The sequence below is a fragment of the Crotalus tigris genome, unplaced genomic scaffold (assembly GCF_016545835.1).
Source record: "Crotalus tigris isolate CLP2741 ecotype Arizona unplaced genomic scaffold, ASM1654583v1 scf7180000017536.10889498, whole genome shotgun sequence".
In the NCBI taxonomy this organism is placed as follows: domain Eukaryota; kingdom Metazoa; phylum Chordata; class Lepidosauria; order Squamata; family Viperidae; genus Crotalus; species Crotalus tigris.
The window spans coordinates 10,344,238-10,362,246 of NW_024096460.1; the positions used below are offsets into that span (position 1 = coordinate 10,344,238).

An 18,009-nucleotide genomic window follows, 5' to 3' on the forward strand; every position below is an offset into this window, starting at 1 on the left:
GCTTCCTTTAGCTGACGTCATTTTGCACCCCGAGTGTAACTTTAGGCGTGACTCCGATTTGACTGCAGGGTTACCCCTAGCAAAGCACCAAACGGAAACCGAACTGCGCGGGGAGGCGGGAAGATTGAGGAGCTTCATTTGCATTTGCTTCAACCGTGATGCTTTGCGGAGAGGAAAGACTGCGACTCTCCCGCGATGTATGGCCCGTTTCGCTCCGTGCGAAACTCCCGGTTCTGGAACCGGCGGGAATGTTCGAAAAAGTCTTCTTAACCCACAGACTCGTATTTGTGCGCGGTCGCACGGGACGCCCTAACCTCAGTGTCAACCGCCGCCGTAGGGATCGGTGTCGGTGGCGATACAACGTATACTCTGGTTTTTCTTCAGATCGTATAAATCTTTCGCCTTTTACTAAAGATTTCCGTGGAGAGGAACATTTATGAGTTTTCATTAATTTTTTGAGGCCCTGCTTCGGTGGGGCTACATTTACATGGTTAAAGAATAGAATCGAAATATTTATTAGGACTTGCGTGAATGATTATGATTTAGAGATAAGGCAGTAATTATCCTACTAAATGCTGTAACTTAAGGTAATCATTTAACTGTCATGGGGAGAAAGGTGGTTAACGTGGTGCAAAACTGTATTGTTTAGCAACCAAAATTTTGGGCTCAGTTGTGTTGTAAATCAAGGATTACCTGTATTGTGTACTTTGTGAGTTCATTTAATCATTGTCTGTTCAAAGAATAAGTCTGCGTTTTTTTTTTCTAACCTCCTCTCCCCTTTTTTGAGAAATGTGCAGAATAAAAGCATTTAAAAAATGAAAGTTAATATATGGTTTTAATTGGGTTACATTTTCTGTTTTTTTTTTTAAATTGTACTCTTGATTGAGATAAATTTTTGCCTCTCATTCTTTTTCTGCCTGGCAAACAGGTTTTTATTTTTACCCACCGGTGAGTTGTGTTGGGTTTTTGCCTGGTGCCATAATCACAATTATATCTCGAAATACACTTTATAATTGTATACTTGTGCAGTATTCATGTAACAAAATTGTTGATTAATAAAAATTTGCAGCAGCTGTCCTTGCTCTGTCAGGGGAAAAAGCTTTCCAGCCATGAGATTTTATGATTGGCACTAGGATAAAAAGGATGAAAGTTGTTTTATATTATTTAAATCTTACAGCTGTGTTCCAACAGCGTGATTCACCTCACAGCTGTATTTTCACAGTAGGGAATCTGGCTAGGATTAATCGGGACTGACAACTGAAGCAGAAGGTATCATGCACATCTAGCCTGCTAATTCAGTTTAAGGAGAATGGGTTGTCCAAATCTAGAAAAGGAGTTTATTTGGTAACCAGGTTAAGTGTTGCAGGAATGCAGCTTAGGATGTACCATATATATGATCCAACCTGCCCTGGGAATATTTATTTCCAGTCATTAACGTTTCATTTGCAAATCTACCCACTCTTATAGGGGGGAAATGTGCCGTGATGTGAACCACATTATTTGGGTGATGGTGTCCATTAATCCTATTTTAATACACATACAGATGGTCCTCGAGTTACAATCATTCAGCGACTATTCAAAGTTACAAAGGCACTGAACTAGTGGGATTTATACCCAGCCTGTAAAACTGTAGCTGTTACAGTGGTCCCTGTGCTCAGATAATTGTGAACTGGGCACCTGGTGCCGGCTTAATGATTACAACTTTTCTGCAACTTGCATTCACATGATCACGATTTCCAATGTTTCCTGCAGGCTTCCCATAAGCAAAATCAGTGGGAAAGCTGGCAGGACATGAGAAGTTGCTTCTGATCCACTGCTTTTTCGCCCACCGGTGCTCCATAGTAACTGCTATCAGAATCCCCCTCTCCATTGTGGCACTGGCCATGCTCGTACCTGCCTCCGAAACTTGTGCACCAATCAGTCAGCTTGCCTAGGGCTCCCACCTCTTCCTGATTAATGACCTGTGTGGCCCTGGAGTTATGACAGCAACTGGAACCGTGGGTTTGCCGTCACTGAATGATGGGGTCACATGATATGGCATCACATCACTTAGTAACAGAAATAGGGATCCTAGTGTGGGAAGTCAGCCCTCCAGAGAAGGAAATATTAAAAGGGCAGAAAAATATATTTCCTCAAAGGATCTTAAAGAGGCAGAAAAGCATGCCCAGTTTTTCTGTCTCCCTTCCCCAAGCAGAAACCAGCTCTATAGAAATGCAGATATAAACCATCAGGAAGGTTGAAGCTAGAAGCTTAGGAAGACAAAGACACCTAAAATCTACATACCCCACCCAAACTCTGAAACAGGACATAATAGGATTAACCCACAGATGCCAAAGGGCACACTCAGACTCAAGTCAGAATACATGACACAGGAAATAGCCTCAAACAGGAACAGAAAACAACTCCAAACAAAAGGCTCCAGAGGGTATAAAAACCCACTCCTTACATGTGCTCACCCCTTTTTTCCTCTCTTTTCTGCCAGAGCCATCTTTCTATCTGGCTCTCCTTTTCAATAAACTGCAACCTTCTTTCTAAAGCAGTCGCCATGTTTATTCCCAGCTTGGACTGAACCACGATGAAGACTTTTCTTCCAACAATAGAAATTGTGATCCCAATTGCCTTTATAACCGAAGGACTACCTGTAATCATTTAGTGCCTGTCATGTTTAGCAACTGTTCGCAGTTATACCAGTGATGAAAAAATAACTTTGCAACCAGCCTGTCCTTTCACAACCTTCACAGGTCTGTCAAAGAAATGGAAAGCTGAAAAAAGTTCAGAAAATTGTTATATTTTACTTAGCACGTGCTTTGTTTAGCAACCAAATTGCTGGTCCCAACTGTGGTTACTAAATGAGGACTTCCTGTACTACCTTTATCCTATTAGCTTACTGTTCTTTGTGTTTCCTATGAGATGTTTTCAGGACCTCACTTCAGAATACAGAATACAGAATAATAGAGTTGGAAGGGACCTTGGAGGTCATCTAGTCCAACCCTCTGCTCAGGCAGGAAACCCTATACCATTTCAGACAAATGGCTGCCCAGTCTCTTCTTAAAAACTTCCAGTGCAGGAGCATCCACAACTTCTGGTGGCAAGTCGTTCCACTAGTTAATTGTTCTCACTATCAGGAAGTTTCTCCTTAGTTCTAGGTTGCTTCTCTCCTTGGTTAGTTTCCATCCATTGCTTCTTGTCCTGCCTTCAGGCGCTTTGGAGAATAGCTTGACTCCCTCTTCTTTGTGGCAGCCCCTGAGACATTGGAAGGCTGCTGTCATGTCCCCCCTCCTCCTTCTCTTCATTAAACTAGACATACCCAATTCCAGCAACCGTTCCTTATATGCTTTAGCCTCCAGGCCTTAACCATCTTAGTTGCTCTTTTCTATACTCTTTCCAAAGTCTCAATATCTTTTTGGTAATGTGGTGACCAAAACTGGATGCAGTAATCCAAATGTGATCTTACTAAGTTTTTATAAAGCAATACGAATGCTTCACGTGATCTCAACTCTACCCCTCTGTTTATGCAACCGAGGAGTCTATTAGGATTGCAGTTCACTTCTGCCGGTGCCATGAATGCCTCCAGAAAGAAAACAGACTTGAGTTGACATTGATGGGGAAAGTTTTACACGCTCATTAAATCCAGAAAGAAACACAGCTGGATGCTCATGAGTTTTCAGCTCACGTTTTTCTTGTTCTGAAATAAGACCCTTGGATGCAAAAGTTTATTTCGGATCTGCCAGATAAATTCATGGCCTTATAGATTTGGAAGGCGGTTTGGACAGTTCCTCTCTGCTCAGTCCAGAATCGACTGCAGTGTTTTTTAACCTTAGCAACTTTAAGATATGTGGACTTTAGCCCCCAGAATTCTCCAGGCAGTATGGAGCTGAAGTCCAAATATCTTAAAGTTGCCCAAGAGGGCAAAACACTTTCCTGACACTTCTTCTTGCTATTTCCCCTCCCCCCCCCTAAAAGTATGTTTTGAAAAATGTGTAGTCTTGCAATTCCCTGTTTATTTATTTATTTTTTAAAACTTCCAAAGCTTCACGATCTCGTGTTGCTGCTGGAGAAAATACGAAAGGGATTCTTCTCTTTCTCTATGTGGCGAGGCTCATTTTGAATTTACCTGCAGGCGACGACCCCGTTTCCAGTTCCCGTGCTGCCGACTTGGTTTTATTTCCATAAAGAATTTTAGGAATGCTTTGGGATTTAACTCATACATGCTTGGAGTGCCAAGCTAATATAGCAGTGGTTCTCAAGCTTTTTAATGCCGTGACCCCCAACCGGTCGTAAGTCGAGGACTACTCAACCGGTCGTAAGTCGAGGACTACTCGACTGGTGCAGCACCGTTTGCAGAATGGGACTTTTGGCGGGCTCAGCAGGGCAGAGACAGTCTGGACAATTCCTATTGGCTTTTGAAAGCCAATAGAATTAGACTCTAATCAAGAGAGTCCATTGGCTTTCAAAAGCCAATAGAATAAAAGGGAGTAGCACAGCTAAGGAAAAGGGGGAAAAAAATGGCGGACTGCGTTGTTTGGCGACCCCCGTGAAATGGTCGTTCGACCCCAAATGGGGTCCTGACCCACAGGTTGAGAACCACTGTAATATAGGAACCGGGATCGTAAGTTGGCACGTGCAATCATATTGCATGGATTGAATTTGCTCATCAGCCAGGAATATCTAAAAAAAGGTCTAGATATTATAGCACATGAGCTCTCTGTAATCCATGTCAGTGTTCGCTTAACTATTCTGTCTTAAAAATATGAGAATAACAGAGTTGGGAAGGAGGTCTTCCAGTCCAACCTCCTGTATAAGCAGGAGATCCTAAAACATTTCAGACAAATGGCTGTCCAGTCTCTTCTTAAAAACTTCCAGTGTTGGAGCATTCAAAACTTCTGGAGGCAAAGTTCTTCCACTGGTTGATTGTTCTCACTGTCACGAAGTTTCTCCTTAGTTCCAGGTTGCTTCTCTCCTTGATTAGTTTCCATCCGTTGCTTCTTGTCCTGCCTTCAGGCGCTTTGGAGAATAGGTTGTCCCTTGTTCTCAGTCGATAATTCCTCAAATATTGGGAGACTGTTATCATGTCACCCCTAGTCCTTCTCTTTGTTAGAGTAGTCCAGGGGTCTTCAAACCTGGCCCTTTTATGACTTGAGGACTTCAACTCCTAGAATCCCTCAGCCATCATGCCTGGCTGAGGAATTGTGGGAGTTGAAGTCCACAAGTCATAAAAGGGCCAAGTTTGAAGATCCCTGACATATTTGAATCCCACCACTGCCTCTCCAAACTTGGCAACTTTAAGACTTGTGGACTTCAACTCCCAGAACTCCTTAAACCATTAAAAACGACGATATAAAAAGAGGAGCAGTAATACATATTATAAGGTACATTCTAAAATATGTAGTACCACTCCCCTTTTATGTCATCTTTTTAAATGATTCATTAAATGCCCATGAGATTGAAAAAGCCATTGTTGTATTAACCAAAGACTCAAATAGGACAGATTTCAAGGTAATCTGCTTTTAAGCCAGAAAAGTCAAGCAGCCCCTCTAAAGTTTAATTACCTGAGGAGGCATTCCATATTGTGAAATCTAAGCCTCTGACATCCAGGATTCACTATCAGAATTGCACTATTTATCTCCCCATCATGCCTGGCAAAGATGAGTAAATATGTTGATAGAATCAAGATCACGCAAAGTATTAATACCACTTTACAATGCCTTGGTAAGGCCACACTTGGAATACTGCATCCAGTTTTGGTCACCACAATGTAAAAAAGTTGTTGAGACTCTAGAAAGAGTACAGAGAAGAGCAACAAAGATGATCAGGGGACTGGAGGCTAAAGCATATAAGGAATGGTTGCTGGAATTGGGTATGTCTAGTTTAACGAAGAGAAGGACGAGGGGAGACATGATAGCAGTGTTCCAATATCTCAGGGGCTGCCCCAAAGAAGAGGGAGTCAAGCTATTCTCCAAAGCGCCTGAAGGCAGGACAAGAAACAACGGATGGAAACTAACCTAGGAGAGAAGCAACCTAGAACTAAGGAGAAATTTCCTGACAGTTAGAACAATTAACCAGTGGAACAACCTGCCTCCAGAAGCGGTGAATGCTCCAACACTGGAAGCTTTTAAGAAGAGACTGGACAGCCATCTGTTCGAAATGGTGTAGGGTCTCCTGCTTGAGCAGAGGGTTGGACTAGAAGACCTCCAAGGTCCCTTCCAACTCTGAGCTATAAATATTGTCTTCTACTTGTCTTCAAACTCGTCTATGTGAGTTTGGTGGACATTTGGCGCTGGGTGCCTCAGCCCAGAGATCCCCAACCTTTTGGGCACCAGGGACCGGTTCCGTAGAGAGAGGTTTTTCCGCCGACCGGAAGGTGCGTGGTTTTGTGTGCTTCCTGCATCCCACGGATGGGCCTTTGCTTGTTTCTGCAGACCGGTTGCTGGCATGCCGTGGCCCGGTACTGGTCCATGGACCTGGGGTTGGGGACCTCTGCCTTAGGGGAATAAAACAGGTGTGTGCACTTGTTAGCTGAGCGTCTTAGCTCAGCATGTCCTGTGGAGGAATTTGCACATGCAGCAAACTGCCATGCCTTGCCCCCCACAAACCTCATAACCTTTTGATACCCTTTGTCCCAAGGAAGCAGCCAAAAGATCACCCTCTTTTGACTTAATATCTTACCTACCTAAATAATATGCTTTAAGTTCCCCCTTATCTCCTCCTGTCTTTATCTCTTCTTGTCTTTATCAGTTCTTTCTCCTTTTCTAATTTACCTGTATTTGTTTTTACCTGCTCTCAACAGGTAATGTGTTACTAGAAAATAATTGCTTATATGAAGGAATTTTTCAATTACTTTATGTCAACAGCCAAAGGTTAAACTTCTAAATGTAAAATGTCAGCAGTTAATGGTAAAGCTTATGTATGTAAAAAGTATATAAGAAACAATAAACTCAGAGTTTAAGAAGCTGTGTGAAGCTGTGTCAGGCAGCTTCAAACCTCTGCTCAAGACATGCCTGAGTCTTTTTCTTAGCATCGTTACAATGTCCTACGGACCTACCAAAGTCAATTATCACGATGATTGGGGAAGCCAAGCACGCCCGGGAGATGGACTAACCTCTTATTTTTTTTTTTTCATTCTTTCCAGGGATTTGCGCTTCAACCACATCAAAAGCATCCAGCCAGGTATCTTCAGGAATCTGAAGAATCTAGACACTCTGTAAGTTCGTGTGTGCTTCCCTGCTCGCTTCGCCCGCCTTGCCTAAAATGGAATGGTAAAAAGCCGCAGGCTGTTTTTTTGTTGCCTAACTTCGCAGAAATGATCCCTGCTGAGCGATGGATGGTTTTGATTTTCTTGGCCGGGGCACGGTGCTTAAGTTAGGTCACGGTCTGCTGGATGAGTTTCAAGGTAGCTTGATTTGTTGGCTCAAATTGGGCAGGCAGAATCACCTGCTCTGTCTGTTGTGCTTGGACCGGGCTGTGTTTTATTGCATTCCAGGAGGGCATAGCTCATGAGTTGAGCTTCAGACATCCTGAGTTGCTAGGAAGCCTTGATATGTCTAGGACAGAGGTGGGCAATTGATTTCCCCAAGGGGACACATGAGAAGCTGGGACTTTTGTAGAGGGCTGAACCAATAGAGGTCCTTGGTGGTCTCTGAGCTTGGTTTTTTTCTTGCAGACGTTTCATGACCCAAACTAGACAACAACATCAGTTCTAGAAGGGAGGAAGGTTTGCAGAGAGGCAGAGGAGGAGGAGGAGGAGGAGGAGGAGAAGGAGAAGGAAGAGGACTGTGGGGTCTTTGGTGCTCTCTGAGCTTGGTTGTTTCCTTGGAGACATTTCATTACCCAACTAGGGAACATCATCAATGCTAGCAAAAGAGTACCAAGGACCCATCATTTCAAATCTCAGATAGTGGTTTTTTAAAGTATCTTATTTGGCGGAAATGGCAAAGATTTCGGCTTTCTTAAAAGAGCAAATGCAAGAGAAATTTTTTGCTGTATGGGAAAAATGGATAAATTTTATACAATTTAAATTGGATATGAAAAAATACCATTTAGCTTTTTTATAACTTGTATAAAAACTCTACTTTTTTTTTCTTTTCTTTGCTTTTTTTTAAAATATTTTTTTCTTTTTAAGGTTTATAATTCTTTATTCATATATATTTTGTTCTTAATTATCTTATAATTTTGTTAATTTCTTTTAATTAAGCCTATATTCTGTTCTGGGAAACTGGGGGGGGAGGGAGGAGGTGATTTGGGAGGGGTTGGGGGAGATAAAAAAAAAAATCTCAGATACAAATATTCTCCTTTATTAGGACCAATAGGGCTATGAAGGCGCATAGGCATACATGGACACACGTATGTAAATTGAAACAAAAAATGCTAGTCCCCTTCATCCTGGGACAGTAAAGGTGACTAACGAGCAAGAATTGGCGCACAGACCACCAGACATGTCACTAAAAGGCAGAACCACGAAATGGAATCTCATTTACTTTGACTAGATCAGTTTCACTGGAGAAACCAAGTGATGTTTGGAAGAGTTAGCAGTGAAAGGAAACCACGTCAACAAAGAAGGTGGTGGCTGGACACTATCAAAGCTGACACCATCCACAGCACAGAACAACTCAGAGAAGCAGATTAGGGGACTGGAGGCTAAAGCATATAAGGAAAGGCTGCTGGAATTGGGTATGCCTAGTTTAACGAAGAGAAGGACGAGGGGGGACATGATAGCAGTATTCCAATATCTTGGGGGCTGCCATAAAGAAGAGGGAATCAAGCTCTTCTCCAAAGCGCCTGAAGGCAGGACAAGAAGCAATGGATGGAAACTAATCAAGGAGAGAAGCAACCTAGAACTAAGGAGAAACTTCCTGACAGTGAGAACAATTAACCAGTGAACAACCTGCCTCCAGAAGCGGTGAATGCTCCAACACTGGAAGTTTTTAAGAAGAGACTGGACAGCCATTTGTCCAAAATGTATAGGGTTTCCTGCCTGAGCAGGGGGTTGGACTTGATGACCTCCAAGGTCCCTTCCAACTTTATTATTATTATTATTATTATTATTATTAGTAGTAGTAGTAGTAGTAGTAGTAGTAGTTGTTGTATGTGCTATGCAACCAGCTCCAAAAGAAACACACTTCCATTTTCTAGCAAAAAAAACCCCACACCCATTGCAGACAATGGATTTGCTTAACGACTGCCATACTGCTGTTAAAAAGAAGTTAGTCTTGGGGGTGCCTCACTTACGACCATTGTGACATATGATGGAAATTCCAGGTCCCGTTTTTGGGTTGAAAAATCAAGAACAACCGATACGCTGAAATTCTTCCGAGGCAGCAGAAAACAGCAGAGAATTTAAAAAAAAAAAATAAAAAAAAAACCCAGAGCAGATTCCAGCCAGGATCCAAGTATGATTAGAACTGAAGAAAGTGAGGAGGGGAAAAAAAAAAAAAAAAACTGGATCGGTTCAAGGAAATCCAGGCCAAAAAGTTTTGACTTCGCAAGCTAAGGAGCTTATCACCAACTCTGCTTGCATACTTTGGCGATGTCAGTGGATGCTCATTTCCACCGCATACGCAAAAACCTTCCATGGAATCAGACCACAGCTTGTTCTCGCCAGAGCCAAATCACAGATAACCAAATCTTTTTGGCTCATCCAGATGTGTTTGACCGGTGCTGTTGATGGAGGCCATGGCAACCGTCCGCAGATGTTTCCAGAGGAGACCTAAAACTGAAACTCTCATGAAGTTAACGATTGTGAAAAGTTCACTCCGGCCTCTTGTTTCCTGCCCTCCGAGAGTTTGATATGAATCATTGCGCTAAGGCTGAATAACCCCTCGTTTGCCATTTGAACCGCCGTTCAAAATACAGGTAGTTCTTAATAATAATAATAATAATAATAATAATAATAATAATAATGTTGGAAGGGATCTTGGAGGTGGTAATAGTAATAATAATAATAATAATAATAAATAATAATAATAATGTTGGAAGGGACCTTGGAGGTCATCTAGTCCAACCCCCTGCTCAGGCAGGAAACCCTATACCATTTCGGACAAATGGCTGTCCAGTCTCTTCTTAAAAACTTCCCGTGTTGGAGCATTCACCACTTCTGGAGGCAGGTTGTTCCACTGGTTAATTGTTCTCACTGTCAGGAAGTTTCTCCTTAGTTCCAGGTTGCTTCTCTCCTTGGTTAGTTTCCATCCGTTGCTTCTTGTCCTGCCTTCAGGCGCTTTGGAAAATAGCTTGACTCCCTCTTCTTTGGGGCAGCCCCTGAGATATTGGCAGACTGCTATCATGTCCCCCCTCGTCCTTCTCTTCGTTAAACTAGACATACCCAATTCCAGCAGCCATTCCTTATATGCTTTAGCCTCCAGTCCCCTAATCATCTTTGTTGCTCTTCTCTGTACTCTTTCTAGAGTCTCAACATCTTTTTTACATCGTGGTGACCAAAACTAGTCCAACCCCCTGCTCAGGCAAGAAACCCTATACCAGTGATGGTGAACCTTTTAGAGACCGAGTGCCCAAAGTGCAACCCAAAACCCACTTATGTATCGTCGGGTGCTCGGTGGGTGTGGCCATTGGGTGGGTGTGACCAGTGGTAACGGCAGACTGGGGGGGACTAAAAAGTTCAATCAAACAATTCCAACTTTGCAAGATCTTTTTTTTTCCTTCAAGAAGTTGAAATTGATTGATTGATTGAACCTTTTTTTTTCTTTGCACATGGTGGCAGAGGCCTAAAGCAAAAAGGTTTTATAAAACCCAGCTGAAGGCCTGGGACTGGGGCGATGGCGCACATGCCTACAGAGAGGGCTCTGTGTGCCACCTATGGCACCCGTGCCATAGGTTCGCCACCAAGGCCCTGTACCATTTCAGACAAATGGCTGTCCAGTCTCTGTGGGGTCCTTGGTGCTCTTTGAATTTGGTTGTTTTCTTGCAGACCTTTCATAACCCAAATAGGCAACATTATCAGTGCTAGAGAGGAGTGGGGTTTGTGGAGAGGAGGAGGAGGAGCATCAGGAGGAGGAGGAATGTGGGGTTCTTGGTGCTCTCTGAGCTGGGTTGTTTTCCTGTATTGTTTTCCTGGGTTGTTTCATTTACCCAACAAGGCAACATCATCAGTACTAGAAGGGAGTGAGATTTGGGGAGAGGAGGAGGAGGAGGAGGAGGAGGAGGAGGAATAATATGGGATCCTTGGTGCTCTCTGAATTTGGTTGTTTTCCTGCAGACATTTCATTACCCAACTGGGTAACAGCATCAGTGCTAGAAGGGAGAGAGGTTTGCTCCCTGTTTGTATACAGCAGCTTGCCATGGTTGTGGCTTTCTCCTTGGTGTTCCTTGATCAGGGTATTGGTTTCTCCTCAGTTGTTTGTCTGGGGTTTATGCCTGTGTATCTGGGTCTTGGAAAGGGTGTGTAAAACCTCTAAAGAGCAAACCCCACTCCCTTCTAGCACTGATGACGTTACCTAGTTGGGTAATAGAACGTCTGCAAGGAAACCAGCAAACTTTGAGACCCCCAAGGACAGGAATAGGCAAGCTTGGCTCTTTTGTGGACTTCAACTCCCAGAATTCCTGAGCCAGCCACGCTGAGGGGAAAAGGAGAGGTTTCCAAGCTGAGCCAGGCTGGCTCAGGAATTCTGGGAGTTGAAGTCCACGAGTCATAAAAGAGCCAACGTTGCCTACCCCTGCCCAGGACTTCACAGACCACATTACTACCAGCTGACCTAGAACTAGCCTACCTGATGGATGGAATTAATCCCAGACTTAACTGTAGCAAATTGTTAAGATTTCGATCCTGTTTTTCCTCCAGGAGGTAAAGAGATTTACACAAAGATCACCTCTTGGTTTTTTGTTTTTTTTTCCTGTTTGGTTAAATGTGGGACTCACCTTTTATTAATCAGTCTGCTGGGATTTCATAAATGATTGTATTACTTCTGAAGTTGTTTGAATATTCCTTGGATGAGTTCACGAGGAAAAACATCAGAACTCGGCCAGAAATCTCAAAACAATGCATTCATCTATTGCTTTCATTTCTCTTTTTTCCCCCCTTCGTCCCCTTTCAGGCTTTTGAACAACAACTTGCTGAAGCACATCGCACAAAACGCCTTTGAAGGGCTTAAGAAGTTGAAATACCTGTGAGTATGGACCTCTCCACAGCTTTTGATATTCTCCAAATCAGGGTTTCTCAAACTTAACAGCTTTCAGATGGGTGGACTTCAACTCCCAGAATTCCTAGCCAATTGGGCCAATTACCAGGAGATGGTGAATTCTAGTCCCACTTTGGGCACAAAACCTGGCTGGGTGACTTTGGGCCAGTTACCAGGAGACTGTGAGTTCTAGTTCCACCTTAGGCATGGAAGCCGATTGGGTGACTTTGGGCCAATCACCAGGAGACTGTGAGTTCTAGTCACACCTTAGACATGGAAGCCGATTGGGTGACATTCAGCCAATCACCTAGAGACTGTGAGTTCTAATTCTACCTTAGGCATGGCAGCCGATTGGGTGACTTTGGGCCAATCACCAGGAGACTGTGAGTTCTAGTCACACCTTAGACATGGAAGCCGATTGGGTGACTTTCAGCCAATCACCAAGAGACTGTGAGTTCTAGTTCCACCTTAGGCATGGCAGCCGATTGGGTGACTTTGGGCCAATCACCAAGAGACTGTGAGTTCTAGTCACACCTTAGGCATGGAAGCCGATTGGATGACTTTGGGCCAATCACCAGGAGCTGTGAGTTCTAGTCACACCTTAGGCATGGAAGCCGATTGGGTGACTTTGAGCCAATCACCAAGTGATGGTGAATTGTAGTTCCACCTTAGGCAGGAAAGCCAGCTGAATGACTTTGAGTTACTCTCACTCAGCCCAACCCACCTCACAGGGTTGTTGTTGGAGGGAAAACAGAAGGAGGAAGGAATATTAGGCATGTTTGCCACCTTGAGTTATTTATAAAGTAATAAAGTGTGATAAAAATATAAATAAATAAACTGGTCCAGCCAATCAGCAGGAGTCAAGGCTGACTCAAAGACTCAGAATATACATTCTAGTGTGACATGTTTGTTCAACCTAACCTTCAAATCCAAATGCATTAAAGCATAGTTATATTCCTAAATACAGTAATATATACAAATATGTACACACAGCATAAATATCTAAAATATTTAATAGAACATTTCCTGCACTTGAAACATTCCTGGAATGTGACCAAGAATGGCTGGATGAATTCATAATCTTATGGATACAGTATAAGAGTGTAGGAATCCTGCAATGGAATATTTATAGAAGAGGTAACGTGTGGATATAAACTGTTTTATTAGAATTATTGGCTAATTCTGCATACAAGTAGTCCTCGTCTAGTGACTATTTGAAGTCAGCACCGAAAAAATTGACTTAGGACCATTTTTCATATCTACGACTGTTGCAGCCTCCCCACGGTCATGTGATCAAAATTCAAATGCTTGGCAACTGACTCGTATTTTTGACGGTCGCAATGGCCCGGGGTCACGTGATCCCCTTTTGTGACCTTCTGACAAGCAAAGTCAATGGGGAAGCCAGATTCACTTAACAACCATTTTCGTAACTTAACAAAAGGCAGTGATTCACTTAACAACTGTGGCAAGAAAGGTCATAAAATGAGGCAAAATTCCCTTAACAACTGACTCAATTTTTGGGCTCAATTGTTGAGTCATATGTTGAGGGTTACCTGTATCTGAGTCTTAGCTGGCCCAGGAAAGTGTTGCTGTTACATTAATTACAAACTTATTATCTGGGATGCTGTAGTCCTTGACTTATGACAGGGGTCTTCAAACTTGGCCCTTTTGTGACTTGTGGACTTCAACTCCCAGAATTCCTCAGCCAGGTATGCTGGCTGAGGAATTCTAGGAGTTGAAGTCCACAAGTCACAAAAGGGCCAAGTTTGAAGACCCCTGACTTATGATCATAATGGGGCCTGCAATCACAGTTGCAAGTTGTGACAGCCGTAAAGTGGATCACAGACCGGCCATTTTTTGCAATGGTCGTTAAGCAAAGCCTGCAGTCAATTTGGCTGAAAACTAGAAGTACATGCCGGTTTCTGACTGTTAGAGCAATTAACCAGTGGAACAACCTGCCTCCAGAAGCGGTGAATGCTGCAACACGGGAAGTTTTTAAGAAGAGACTGGACAGCCATTTGTCCAAAATGGTGTAGGGTTTCCTGCCTGAGCAGGGGGTTGGACTAGATGACCTCCAAGGTCCCTTCCAACTTTACTACTATTACTATTACTATCTCCTAGGTCCCTTCCAACTTTTTATTATTATTACTACTACTACTACTATTATTATTATTATCATCATCATCATCATCATCACCACCATCATCATCATCATCATCATTGTAAAATACAGCCGTGACCAACGGACACTGCAAATGACCGTACGAACTTCAAACAGTCGCTAAGCTCTTGGTCGTAAGTCAGGGACTACATGTATACTGGTGCATGAACTTTGAGTTATTTCTCTTGTGTGTTCGTTTAAAGACTGCATATGCCCAGACAATATTGCCTTCCCCAACCTTTGCAGCTTAGTGGCCTGGTTGGGGGGGGGGCGGAGTTGGGAACTGGGCTGTGCGAACAGCAGGCTGGCGCATGCGCATGCACACACAGCTAGACTATACGTTGAGGTCCACATGCATGCGTGTGTGTGTGCCGGCCTGCTGCTTGCGTGGCCCGGTTCCAAATAGGCCACAGCCTGGTAGTGGGCAATGGCCCTGGGAGTTGGGGACCCTTAATTTACACCCAACAAGGTTTTCCCATCCTAATTCTCCTCTTTCTCTCTTTCTTTTCCAAGTTACCTTTACAAGAATGAAATTCAAAGCATCCAGAGCCAGGCTTTCAAGGGACTGCATTCTCTAGAACAGCTGTGAGTTGGTCAAACTTTAGATTTAGAAATTGCACAGAGACCGATGGAATTTCCTCTGTGGATTTTAGCCATGCAACTCCCCCCCACCTCTCCTGCCTCCCTCCTCACTCCCAAAAATAACAAACGCAAGTTGTACCAAGATGACCGTGAGCCTTGGCAAGAGTTAGTGAGTTGCAGAAGATAAAATAGCACCAAAGTTTGTTTTTTTTTTTGCAAAAAGGAGGAGGCCTAGCCCTCACCTCGTCTCCTCCCTTTTACAGAATTCCATGCTCTGTCTTCCTTATTTTTATATAAATAAAAATTATATTATAATTGGGTTATAAATCTGTATATCTTTAGAGGTTATATCTTTATAAGTATCTACAGGATCTTACAACAATTCGTTTCATGACTGCTTGAAGTTACAACACACTAAAAAAAAAGGGACTTATGTCCGTTGCAGCATCCCCACTGTGATCATGTGATCAAAATTCAGATGCTTGGCAACTGGCAGGTATTCATGACGGTTGCAGTGTCCCGGGTCATGTGACCTTTTGCGACCTTCTGACAAGCAAAGTCAATGGGGAAGCCAACCATTGTTACTAACTTAACCACTGCAGTGATTCGCTTAACAACTTTGGCAAGGTGGTAAAGTGGGGCAAAACCTACTTAACGAGTGTCTCGCTTAGAGACAGAAATTTTGGTCTCAGTGGTCGTCATAAGTTGAGGATTACATGTACTGAGCTCCTTCAGCAAAGGTTCTCTGTATCGGTCTATCTGTCTCTTGCACACAGATTGCTGTGTTGTGGTTATCAAAGGGTGCTTTTAAGAGAACAGACATCCTTCTTAGGGCATGTCAGTTTTCGGTCCTAAGCACCAGGAATTCTAGGAGTTGTAGGCCATGATGAAGGTATAGTAGATCAGGGGTCCCCAACCCTCAGTCCGTGGACAAGTACTGGTCCGTGGCATGCCAGCAATCGGTCTGCACAAACAAGCAAAGCCCCATCCGTGGGATGCAGGCAGCACACAAAACCACGCAATCTCCAGTCCGTGGAAAAAACCTCTCTCCACGGAACCGGTCCCTGGTGCCCAAAAGGTTGGGGACCTTTGTAGTAGATGACACTTGATATTTGGGTGAGGTAAAAACCACAGTGGGCAGAGCAGGAAGGGGAAGTGAGTGGGGCCATATTTTCTCCTTGGAATTGGCTATCCCATCCCTTAAAAACATTAAGTTTATTTAGAGATTGATATATGGTGAGAAGAGATCCATATGTCTAAAACAGACATGTCAAACACAAGGCCCGGGGGGCCGGATGCGGCCCGCAAAGTGGTTTCATGTGGCCCGCGAAGCCATCCTGGAAACAGTGAGGGAACGGCCCCCACTACCTTGGCCCTGGCCCAGGCGGCCGGGAGCCAATGTACAATTTTGTGGTGGCCATCTATGCTGAAATACATTCAGTCTTAGTTCCACAAGGCCGTCCAGAAACAGTGAGGAACCAGTCCCTGCCACATCTGCCCCACCCCCTGGGTTCATGCTGGGGAAGTGTCATCCTTTGTGAGGAATGAAGAAATGCACCATGCCTTGGCGCTTGCCCCAGTCCCACCCCCTTCTGCCAGAGACCCTCAGGTCTGTCCCACTCCTGCCCAGGCACCCTTGACACAAATGATGTGGAGCTGGCCATGTCCACCCAACAGGCCATACCTACTCCATCCACGCCACCCAGTAGGCCGCACCCACCCTGGCCACATCCACCCGGCCCCCTGAGGGCAACTGCAATGCTGATGCGGCCCTCAATGAAATTGAGTTTGACACCCCTGGTCTAAAAGGATATAGGGTCTCTTGCTTGAGCAGGGAGTTAGACTAGAACAGGGGTGGGCAACCTTGGCTCTTTTATGACTCGTGGACTTCAACTCCCAGAATTCCTGAGCCAGCCATGCTGAGGGGAAAGGGAGAGGTTTCCAAGCTCTCAACTGCTCTCAACTGTAGGAACATCTTTTGATTCAGATGCTAAAAGAGACTCCTTTCCTTTGCTCAAATCCATCTTGTAAAACTGAGACCCCCTTAATGGCAGCTCCAAATATCTCCTTGGATTGTGATCAGATTTTGGAAAAAATGTTTGCACCGACCACCGTTTTCCTTAAATCCCTCCACCCTTTTGTGAGTCATGTTCTGCAGCTCTCTTATCACATATCCAAGTCAACCTCCAATGAATGGGTCCGCCCTATTTGGTCTCATCCCATTTGAAATATTTTACTGCATGTCGAAATGCATCGGAAGGGTTGAGAAAATTTCAGAGTGCTGCATGTGTTATGTTCCTGGCTAGAAAAACTAAATAAATTGTGGTGGAATCAAAGTGCCTATTCTGGATACTTAGGAAACATGGGAGGAGAGAAAGAGTAACAGATGACAGCCTATACCAGGGGTCTTCAAACTTGGCCCTTTTAAGACTTGTGGACTTCAACTCCCAGAATTCCTCAGCCAGCCATTGGGAGGAAGTGGGCAACTATGGCCCCTTTGCGACCTGTGGACTTCAACTCCCAGAATTCTTGAGCCAGCCATTGGGAGGAAGTGGGCAACTATGGCCCCTTTGTGACCTATGGACTTCAACTCCCAGAATTGCTGAGCTACCATGGAACTCTCAGGAATTCTGGGAGTTGAAGTCCACAGGTCGTAAAAGGGTCAAAGCTGCCTACTTCCACCCAATTGACTTTGCTTGTCAGAACTCAGTTGGGAAGGTCGCAAATGATCACATGACTCCGGGATGCTGCAACAGCGTGCCTGGCTGAAGAATTCTGGGAGTTGAAGTCCACAAGTCATAAAAAGGCCAAGTTTGAAGGCCCCTGGCCTATACATAATAATTTTTACACCAATAGAGAAAACTTCGAATTTCTGACTTTCTTGTTGCCAATTAAGTTTCCAACCCACCATCAACAGGTAGTCCTTGACTTACAACTATGATTGGAGCCCCAAATTACCGTTGCTAAGCGGGACAGCTGTACAGTGAATTTTGCCCCATTTTATGACCTTTCTTACTGCAGTTGATATGTTAGTAACATGGTTCTTAAGTAAATCTGGCTTCCCCATTGACTTTGCTTGTCAGAAGGTCGCAAAAGGCGATTGCATGACACAGGGACACTGCGACCGTCATAAATATGAGT

The 18,009-nt window shown here is 44.0% G+C and overlaps 1 protein-coding gene and 1 non-coding gene across 4 annotated transcripts in view; both read left to right on the top strand.

Moving 5' to 3' along the window:
• The window catches only part of LOC120310609 (peroxidasin homolog), a 92,795-nt gene that overhangs the window by 17,973 nt on the left and 56,813 nt on the right, over positions 1-18,009 (top strand). For 2 of the 3 annotated variants that reach the window (XM_039349244.1, XM_039349328.1), the window contains exons 2-4: positions 7,130-7,201; positions 12,042-12,113; positions 14,800-14,871. In XM_039349244.1, coding sequence (XP_039205178.1) covers positions 7,130-7,201; positions 12,042-12,113; positions 14,800-14,871 — 216 coding nt within the window. Of the gene's footprint in view, positions 1-7,129; positions 7,202-12,041; positions 12,114-14,297; positions 14,421-14,799; positions 14,872-18,009 lie in introns of those variants that run through there. The other variant, XM_039349413.1, reaches the window with a different exon arrangement.
• Positions 365-479, top strand: LOC120312794. The gene has a single exon (XR_005557973.1). It is a non-coding gene; the product is annotated as a U5 spliceosomal RNA (small nuclear RNA).